The 10,625-nt window shown below is 46.1% G+C and overlaps 1 protein-coding gene across 2 annotated transcripts in view; it reads left to right on the top strand.

Moving 5' to 3' along the window:
- Positions 1-3,331: 3,331 nt before the first annotated feature.
- Positions 3,332-10,625, top strand: part of UBE2L3 (ubiquitin conjugating enzyme E2 L3) — a 13,641-nt gene continuing 6,347 nt past the window's right edge. The window contains exons 1-2 of one of the 2 annotated variants that reach the window (XM_052690890.1): positions 3,332-3,471; positions 9,961-10,056. In XM_052690890.1, coding sequence (XP_052546850.1) covers positions 3,445-3,471; positions 9,961-10,056 — 123 coding nt within the window. In that variant the 5' untranslated portion in view covers positions 3,332-3,444. Of the gene's footprint in view, positions 3,472-4,093; positions 4,188-9,960; positions 10,057-10,625 lie in introns of those variants that run through there. The other variant, XM_052690889.1, reaches the window with a different exon arrangement.

Below are 10,625 nucleotides of genomic sequence, written 5' to 3'. Positions count from 1 at the left end.
GTCTATTCTGTAAATCAGCATGTCTAGGAATCCCAGATGCAAGGATGTAGGACCAGGACAGAAACCCTTCTAGCTCACTGCTCTGCCCGTGGCAGCAGCATATGCCCTACCTGGGGGCAGTGTGCAGACCCCAGTCATTCACCTCATCCTTCCAAGCATCTGTAATTGCATCTGGGCATCAATTAGAGATGTTTGGTGAGAATTATTCCCTGCTTATTTTTTTTCGTTTCTGTTTATGGACCTGTCACCCATCTCAATTAGTTCATTTTTGAACTTGCTGAGTTTTGCCTCTTCTACAGCTCATGGCAGGGAGCTCCAGAAGAGAAAAGTAGTGCTTTGGCTGTTACTGATTTCTGATTAATTTCACTGTATGTGGTTTAGTTCTGTGTGCACCTTAGCTGCTGCCTTTATGATTTTTGTAAGCTCAACCGTATTCTTTTTCAGCCTCCACCTCTGCAGGTAGAAGAGCTCTGGTCATTTCAACCTCTCTTAATATGGCAGATGTTCCATCCCTTTGATCACTGCCCTTCGCTTTACCACTTCTTATTCTGTTGCATTTTTTCTTGATTTGTAGACCCATATTTTGTATTCAAGTTGTTGGTGTGATCAAGTTTAATATGCCAACAAATTATTCTTTTTCTTAGTTCCTCCCATTCAGATTTCCTGATCTATTTTGTCTCTTTTCAGCAGTCTGTAGGGAACTATTGAGTCATGGCCTGAACCACTAATTGAACACCCGGGGAAAGGACCAAGGCAGCCCTGAGAGTACAGGTGAAGGCAATAGATCTGTGTGACCAGTAGGGGTGGAGCCTGGCTGCACCTCTCTTAGACCTCATCTGAGGGCTGACTGTCACTGGGGAAGGCTCTCTGCTTAGATATCCCTCCCTTGTGGAGTTTTCCCTGTGAGACAAGATCTTGGGAGATGAGTGAGCGCTTTCCTTTTTTCTTTGTAACACCCTTCCATCGTGCTAGTCCCTTTGTCGTGTCACCTCCTGTATCACCACTTCACTGCGTTGATCTTTCTGATTGTTGAGAGTCCATTTCATGACAGAAGTTATACACAGAGATTATTTATTTATTTGTTTGTTTTAAGTTTTCAATGGTCAGGCTATTTTGTTATTCACATGTTTGGAAAGTTTGTTTAGGCTTTTTTTCTTTTTTTGAACAGTTATGGTCCTAAAATGGTGATAGAAAATGATCTTTGGAAGAGAGCAGGCATAGACGTGATGTCTTCAAGGGACTGGTGAGCCCTGCAAAATAGACACCAAAACGTGTATTTTGGATGCTCTCCACTGCCAGAAAAAATAATGAGTGCGACCTGGAAACAACAACAACAAATTTCACAAATGCAGAAAAGTCTGCAAAACTTTGTATAACTAGCAGCCTGTGTCCTGTCACTAACAGGGAGGTAAGAGTTATAATTGAAATTCTGTCTGAAAGTAAATTCTTTTTGCTTTTATATTAGACAGCATTTCATTACTACCAGTGAATTATATCCAGGAGAAATGCAGTAGTGCGACTGTGGCTGCACAACCCTTGCCAATAAATAAGGCACTGCTCATCAGTGCTGGCAGCAGGTATGTGAGCTGCGTGCAATTGTGTCGAATTCTTTCAACACCTTGCATTAAGAGAGGATGTCAGCATCAGGTGGTAACTTGTGAGGACAGCTGCACCCAGCAGTGATTTCTTAAGAGGTGGCTGGGCTATTGTTAGTTAGTGTGGGTGGTGTTTTTTCTTGTCGAAGGAAGTGTAGATTATCTTAGTAATTATCCCAGGTACTTCTGACATTCTCTTACAAGCTATAAAAACCATGGATTAAAATTACAGATAGTAATTCAGATTTCTCTGCAGCTCTTTTAGTACTGCCTTTTGTGCATGACTCAGTGCAGATATGGGTAAGAGCCTGAATGAGTTCTCTGAGACGTGATGGTCCTGGAGAACTATACAGCTGAATAAAGATGAGATGAAAACGTGGACAGAATTCTGACAAATACATAAATACAGATAATAGCTGAAGCAGCTCATTTTTCATATCTGTGGATATCCGTAAAATAATCTTAAAGAACTGTTCTTCCAAGTCACCATGGTCTCAGACACAAGTATTTCTGAACTTGAGCAGCATGTAATCTGAAAAAGCCCTCTTAGCCAATGTCAGTTCTTCAATACCAGTGTCACATCACAAGTCCTCAGCCTCTGCCACTCCTATTCTCACACTATGTGCATCTGATTGACACGTGGAGCCCCCCATCTGCCACACACTGTGTATGTTAGACCTCTCCTGCTAGCAGGATGATAGCATAAGATCATAACTCTAAATAGTCATGATGATACAGCCTGAAAGATGTTTACAGTTTCACAACACCCGTGTGAAGAGGTGAGCATTAAGCTGGCTTCTATGTATGCTGTATACTTCTTAACAAATGTTGAGATTCAGAGCAATAAACATTATTGTAGATGTAAAATCTTGATTATCAAATAGCTGTTCGGGGAGTTGTAGCTAACTGTTGAGTCACGGCCTGAAGCACTGATTGAGCACCTGGGGACAGGACCCGGTCAGCCCTGGGAGCACAGGTGAAGGCAATTCAGCTGTGGGACAGGAAGGGGCGCAGCCTGGCTGCACCTCTCTTAGACAGCATTTAAGGGCTGAGTGCCGCTGGGGAAGGATCTCTGCTTGGAGGTGCCTGCTTGGTGAAGCTTTTCCTCTGAACCTGGAATCTCCTGATATAGGTGAGCAATCTTCTTCCTTTTCCTTATTTATAATGCCTTTCTGTCATGCTGGTCCTTCTGCTGATCGCCTCTGGTGAAACACCTTTCCCGTCACGCAGATCTGTCCCGTTGCTACAAGACGATCCTAATGGGCACTGTAATCCTTGTTCTTCAGAACCGATCACTTCTGTTGCATCCCCGCAAGTTTTTGAGAGCCTCTTATAGCACTTTATGTATTTCACGTTTACTTTGCTTTTTCATGATGTCCGTGTCCGTAAGGCCTATTTTAAAGCACAGAACTTCTTCGGATGATAGCAGTAACTTTGCTGCGGAGCAGCGCCACCTTAGCGAGGACAGCGGCGAACGGCGCAGGGAACGATTCCGGCGGCCCAGAACGGCGTCCGGCGGCGTTTCAGATGCGAAGAGGCAGCCGAAGGCTACAGGATTCCAGCCGCCGTACCTGCGGCCCCGCGTGAAGCACCCGGCTACCGCGACGGACCGCCGGCGGGGACCGGAGCCTGGCCACCCGCGGACCTGAGGGCACAGCTGGGGCCAGCCGGCAGCCGCCCGCTCTCTCTTCTCCCGGGTGCGCTCCAAGATCGCACGGCCCGGCTCGCGCCCGGACAATGGGCGAAGCCGCGCGCTCGACCCGCCCTCCGTCCCGCCCGCCGCAGGAAGCGCGGCGCCGAGCGCCCTGCCCGCCGCCATGCATTGTGGGGCGGCGGTAGCAGAGCCAAGATGGCGGCCAGCAGGAGGCTGATGAAGGTAACAGCGGCGCCGCGTCGGGAACGGCCGCGGGACGGGCGGCCCCCGCCTCTCCCTCGCCCTCGGCGCTCCTATGAGACCGAGCTCCTCGCCTCTCCCTGCCGCGGGCCGCTTGAGGGGCCCCTTCCCGTCACCGGCCCGGGGCGGCCGGGCGGGAGCGGTCGGCGCTTGGGCCTCGGCCGTGAGGGGCCGCGCCGCCGCCTCGGCCCCGCGCCGCGCTCGGGCATCTCGCCTCGGCCGCCGCTCGCCGCCAGGGGCGGCCCGGGAGGGGTTCGGAGAGTGCCGCGAGGCCGTGCGGAGCGGGCCGGCCCCCTCCCTCGGGGGGCTCCCGCGGTGACTAAGCAAAGAGGAAGGGCCGAGGGGGAAGGAAACGGCGCGGCCGGGACGCCCCGCGCCCGGCCCATCCCCGGGGCAGTGTGACGGCCGGGCCCTCCCGGCGGGCCGCGCTCGGCCGGGCAGGGAGCGCGGGGGCGTCCCGTGCCCTCTCCGCCCCTCGGCCGGGGGGTTCCACTGGCCCCGCTGTGGGGGGAGGGGGGGTCTCGGCGCCGCAGTTTGGTGGGGGGACCGCCGCGCCCGCGTGAGTCAGAGGCTTATCGAGGTGAAGCGTGGACCCGGGTTCAGAAGTTGCCTCGCTCGCTCCGGGCGTGGTGATGGATTTGTCTTCACTGCGATATGCTGACGAGGAGGGAGATTCTTATGTGTGGACAGCCTTGAGTGTGAGTTTCCACGAAGAGAGAGCGTCTTTACTGTAAAATACCGTTTGTGGTGAAAATTGGTACATAACAATGCTGCTAAACTTCTTCAGTAGCAGATTTAGAGGTGCCCTTAAGGCTGTGAGCCCTGGAGGGTTAGGGTTCTGCTGGGGGCTGTAGGTTGTTCGAGGTTACGTTTCCATGGCTGATCACATCCGTGTGCACGTGAGCAGTCGCTTTTGAGGAAACCCATAGCTCAGCATTGCTTTCACAAGACTCATTTTGTCACCTTAATTGTGCCATGTAGGCATCAAAAATTAAGTAGTAAATATAATATGTGCGGAGTCATTCAGGTATGTATTAGATCAGCAGGTGTAAGGTCTTGGTTCTCCTGAAGGCTTCTGAGGAAGTGGCGCTTGGTTTTTATTTCATTTCTGATAGCTGTTATTTTTTGGTCATAGTTTGAGAACCATCAGCATATCTGCAGCTTTCTATCGAATTAGGTTCTTTGTTTCAGGTAGGATAGGTGTAGCTTCTTGCAAGGCAGCTTTAGTGCCTGCTCTGTTGTTCAAAAGCACATCAGTATTTTTTTCTTAGAGGAAAAATATCTAACTCAATGTCAAAGTGTTTAGTACAGAACATGAAAATATGAGAGGCAAGAAAGTTTGTCCTTAAATTTACAGAGCCCTTGTGCTTCTCAGCCCTTCACGCAGTCCCCAGTGCTCCTAAAGCATCACGTAGTGCCTTGGTCTTTCACTGAAACGCCATCGAAATGGTTTTGACGATGTGACCTTTTCTAGAAAAACAGTGGCAGTTTCTTTTCAGAGGGAGTGGTGTAGGAAGGAAGGAGACATTGATAACTTCCCTCTTACGTTTTTACTTTCATTTTTATTGCCTTCTGTTTATGGACTGTGTGTGTCATGTGCTTTTTTTTATGCCACTCCAACAGCTGCGAGATGCTTTATCGCATAACTTGTACAGGCTGTTCAACAAGCAGCTTCATTTGTTCCTTTTGTGGCATCAGATCAGCCTGTTGTGCTCTAAGTTTGCTATTCATCTGGATAGGAACGGACTGGAGCTCTTATAACTCACATATACCAGCCTGATACTGTTGTTTGGGTTATAAAGTGGAAATTTGCTGATCTCAAGTCTTTCACTTTCAGAATTTTGCACTATGAAAGAGCCTGTGGGATTCCAAACTCGGGACCATAGGATGATGGGTGATTCCATGTGTCACTGAATATCCAAAAAAAAAAAAAAAAAACCCAAAACAAAAAACCAATACTAATAATAAGGTACAATAAGCATTAATTGGGTTGGTCTCTTCCAACTCAATTAGTTCTCTTTTTCTGGGGGAGCTAAACATCAACTTTGTCTTTCGTAGCTGAGAATGAATCTTTTATAGGTCGCATAAAATAAAGGCATTTCCGTTTCCGTGAGATCTTGCCAACATTTTGAAGTGCTGTAATCTTTCCTGAATACGTGTCACACATCAGTCACTCATGAGTCACGATGCCACAAAGACTGGTGAAGTTGATTCATAATAACATGCAGCCTGCCCACAGGCAGACGAGAGTGTTATTGTAGTTGCCACCTTTCAGGTGGAAGTGGGTTTCCTCTTCAGATTATGGACTCTTCAATTTGCAAACCTCCTTGTGAAAGAAGCACTGAAATTTTGCTGTCTTACAGTTAGTTTTAACATTTAAGTCAGGTTATAATGTGCATAAGATTGCCTTGTTACTGCACACTGTGTGCAAATGGCTTGTCTTAGGCCAAGGCCCTATGTCCTCTCTTAGCAGGGCTTTATGTGATGGTCTGGTCTAACTGTTTTCTGTTTGTTCAAGTCTTTCTGCAAGCACACCCAGCTTAGTAAAAATGTGAAACATTCTTAGCTAATGAATTGTGCTCCAGCAGCATTTGAGGTGGAGTTTTGATCTCTGACCAACCATTGCACGTCTTCAAAGAGCCGCAGCTGACAGATCGCCACTGTTTGTGGAATATGAGAGGTGGGAATAAGGCAGCCTGCACCAAGGGTATGTCGTTATGGGTTTTCCCTTGTAGGATGGGACTGAGAACCTGGCAAACGCAGCATAGTTCAACTTAAGAAAGCAGCTCGTTCTTTGCTTTTGGGGGGCTGCTTTGCTTCATGACTGTTTCTTGTGAGAAGCACCTTTTCCCCAAACACACGTGATGGGCAGTACATCTGCAGGAGACATGTGAGAGATTTCACTGAAGGGCTTGCAATTTCCACTCACTAACATGAAACAGGCTCTTTTCTGGAGTTGAGTGATCTGAGGGGAGGCAGTGCATAGCTGCAGAGGGGGAGGCTCTCGTTGCTGAGCAGTCACCGCTTGGCGTCAGCAGCGTGTGGCACTCGGGCACAGGCAGCACTCATCGCAGTGGTACTGAACTGCCCTGGGTCTGCAGCTCCTTCTTCCAGTGCTCATCTGCAGGATGATCGAGCTGACGTCTGTGCTTTTGCTTCCTGGCTTTTAGGTGTTACAAGGATTTATAGAGGTAAGAATTGAAAATAGATTTAAAGAGTAGGGAGCGATTCTTCAAATCTCTGTTTTCAGTCTGCCTCCATGATCACATAGTCAGACGTGTGCCACCGTTGAACTCAGTGGTGAAACCCAGGGCTGCCCTGCTGCAGGTGGCCTGCAGAGTGCTGCAATCTCCTGAACAGCAAGACTGTCCCCAGGAAAGGTGCTACAAACAACTCTGTGTGTGTCCAAGCTTCTCCTTAATGAGGGATGGAAGGCCTCGTGCCATACGTGGTTGTTTGCATGTGAGTGAGAGCTGATTCCTTCTTCAAAAATGAAAACTGAGAAAAAGGTTTATAATCAAAACTTTAAGAGAACACTTATGAGTGAAAACCAGATGTAAACATTTTGCCAAAAAGTAAAATTACTCGATAAAAGCATGTGAGCATATGGAACTGCAGTATCGCAGCCTCTTGGTTTGAGAAACTCTGTAACAGCTCCTAAATGAACTGGAATCTGGTTTGTTTTCTTTTTTGGTTTTGTTTGTTTTGTTTCTTTGTTTTTAATGTTTCTCAGCAGTACATAAGATTCAAAAGTCAAGTTGGAGCTCCTTATCGGTGTCTTGGAGCCTATTTAGCTTTGTCACACATCTTTTAGGTAATGCACAAACAGATAAACAAATTGTAAATGTTAGGTAAGCAAAGTGTGCAGTCATTTTGGTAGACCTTTGTTTTCATTTATGAATTTAATAGCATCTGCAGCTTAATGCAGAGCTTCTTGCAGTCGATAAACTTAACCGTTTCAGTCTCCTCTGAATCTTCCTATCCATTTTGTTTCTTTTTAGCCAAGCCCCCAAACTTCAAAGATGTGTAAGCAAAACAGTTCCAGGGCTGTGCTGGATGCCTAGTGGTTGGTGGTTTGGTGGCTTGTTTGTTTGTTTGTTTTTAGCCTTCAGTGAATTTTGAGGAGTAGGAGTTCTAAAAATTGTTGTAATCTATGGCTCTAGGTGTAAATCTGGTATTCCAGCTTTCTTCTAAAAGGCAGGTACATTTTACTCAATGATCTTTAGGGTCTCTTCCAACCCAAGGCATTCTATGATTTTAAGGTGATGTCACTTCATTTTCTATTTCAGTCATTTGAATTCACAATGAATACAATCATTTGTGCTGTTCAAAGCAAAAAACTGAAACTTTATTTATTGGTTATGTACGAGAAAGGTAGCGTGTGCATCCAGGCCTGCTGCCAGTGCTCTTCCCCAAGGCTGAGGTTACCCCAGAACAACTTTCTCCTTCCCACGTGCTGGGCAGAGCGTGTTGTCTGTAATAATGGGCAGCGAAGCGGCCAGGTTGTGGGAAGTTAAAGAAGACTTAAACTTCTGCAGCATTCGAACCTTTGGTTAGGCTGCTTCTGTGTGCCTTTAATGATGTTGCTTGACAAAGGGGTGGAGGACAGAAGAGGAATTACTCTATTCATTGCCTGCCTGGACTACTAGGATTTATTTTAAAATAAATATCCAGACCGTATTCTTATACCCCATAAAGTAATTTTTGACCCTCTAAGATTAGCTCTCAGCACTGAAGCATTAACTTCTAATCTAATGCTGTTTGGTGACGTTTGGTAGTTCATTCACTTCTTCTAACTGTGCCTATATCCTTGAGTTGTCTGCTTCTGTAGTTCTGAGACCATTTAGGTCTTTATTGCGAGTTCCCACCCCTTTTTAATCCTGAGTTCTTAATCTCCTGTCACTTCTGATGAATTAAACATAAAAACACTAAAAATATGAATTAGAAATAAGAGTAATACATTGCAAATATGCTTCTAGGGTAAACAAAGCCCCTGCTAGGATAAATTGGCACCTGTCTTAAGCAAGTTTTTCAGGTGGGTCATGTCTCCAGGTGAGGAAAAGGACTGCCTGCTTTATCCTCCGCTCCCTTCTTGGTTATTGTGACTCCTGCAGGACCCAAGGCAGCGGGGCAGGAGGCACAGAGTCTGGGCCTGACACACTGCAGCCACTTGCTGCTTCTCTATAGAGTGAATTCCACAATCGTTCCACGTGTCATTTTGAAAAATGAACAGGGTTTCTGTTGGCTCTTTCCTGTGTTGTCTTCCAGGCTGTTTAATTCCCTCTCCCATGTGATGGGCTTGACCAAAAAAAAAAAGTAGGGAACAATTTGTTTATTAGCTTGGATTTTTTCCTTTTGTGCAATTCTTATTACAATTTTATAATGATCTGTGCCCTGCTTGATTGCATTTCTTAAGTAATCATTTTCTAACCTGAATCTACTTATGAAATACAGATATTTCATTTTCCATTAATGCAAAGCCATTCTATCTTTTTATGAGTTTAATAATAGTAATTTTCCAGTCAGTATACTTAAAACACTGAACTTGGTTTTTTTTTCTTTTCCTGTTTTAGAGGCAAGGTATCTGTGTTGCATGTTTATTCATGCTTAACTACATAGTGGTAAACTTAGCCTGGTTTGTTCCTGGTGACCGGTGCGCTGTATCTGGTGTGGAATGGGATTTATCCCTTGTGGGACAGTTTGCTTTTGGACGTGGCAGTTCTGTGTGTGGAGAGCTCCCTTAGAACAGCTGCAGGAGGGGCATGAACTGCCCTGGTGCTTTCCAAGCAGGTTCCCTGTGCCTTCAGCACTCAGCACCTCTAATGCTCTGTGCGTTGTGGTTCCTGTGCTGGCAGTTGGTGCTTAATCGTGATATCCTGCCTGGGTTTGCAAATGTGGTTGTCTCCGGTGGAGGTCTGTGTGCTGGCAGCATGCACCTCAGCAGTGCTTTTTCCCAGTGTGTGTGGGTTACTATCATGTGCTTCACACTTGGAACCACAGGGAAAGTTTTACATTTCGTGTCAGGAGGCTTAATTTGAGTTCAGTTACGCTGTCTGTGCAGATAAAACTCTTGAAGGACTGTCATTATTGTGGGAATAGGTGGAGCCTTGGGGTTTTGCTTTTTTTAGTCTTACGGCTTTCTGATGAAATAAATACTCAGGGAAACAGCTGCTGCAGTAGGGCTTATAGTCATTTTAATATGAAAATAGCTTACATACTTTTTAGAGACGTAGGCATCACCGAAGCCGAGGAAAGATTTTACTGGTGGTTGACCCTTTATGAACAACTTGTCTCAGAATTCTACTTCTCACAGGGACAGCGCTTTGTTTTCTGTGGGTTGCTGCCACTGAAGCCTCAGGCTCCTTTAGTCTCAGAGGAGCTCACGCTGACCTCCAGGCGTTTTGCTGAAACAGAGCTGAGCATTGTGCCTCACGTCATATTAACTGCTGACTTCCTCTGCTTCTTTTCCAGGAGCTTGAAGAAATCCGCAAATGTGGAATGAAAAACTTCCGTAATATCCAGGTTGATGAAGCTAATTTATTGACCTGGCAAGGGCTTATTGTTCCTGTGAGTACGAAATGCTCTTTATTTTAATGAGCTTTAAAACATGATCATTTTTTTACCGTAAATCCCCAGTTTTGCATTGCTGTTAGTGACCATTAGATAGTTTTTGTACACTGGCAAGATTTCTTCATTATAGGGAAGCTGGCTTTCAGAGTTGTTGTTTTCTGGGCAGTGAAGGGTGCCAATGGATTTAATTCTTGGCCCTCCTTAGACTTCTCGTATAGTCTCAAGACAAACATTGTAATCTGTCTTTTCACTTCGTGTGAATGTCTTGGTTTTATTAGTGCCTGATAATGTTGGTAGTAGTAAGTAGTAGTAATGTTAGTAGTGATGTTTGTTGTAAGTAGTGTGAAGAAAAATCTATACGGAATTGATAGGGGCTCTGGACAACTGATGAATAGTTGGCTGAATGCTGGGTAACTGTGGGTCTGATCCAGCCAGTGGCTGCCCTGGAAAGGCTGCAGAGCCTGGGTTGCTTGGGAAAGGTCCTGGAAAGGGGAAGCAGGTGAGCTGTGTAGTTTGTTATCTCAAGCTGAAAGTACAAGATTTACATCATCATAGGAGAATGCCTG

Source organism: Tympanuchus pallidicinctus, unplaced genomic scaffold, assembly GCF_026119805.1.
Source record: "Tympanuchus pallidicinctus isolate F22 unplaced genomic scaffold, pur_lepc_1.0 scaffold28, whole genome shotgun sequence".
Taxonomy (NCBI): domain Eukaryota; kingdom Metazoa; phylum Chordata; class Aves; order Galliformes; family Phasianidae; genus Tympanuchus; species Tympanuchus pallidicinctus.
This window is presented reverse-complemented; position numbering and strand designations above follow the sequence as displayed.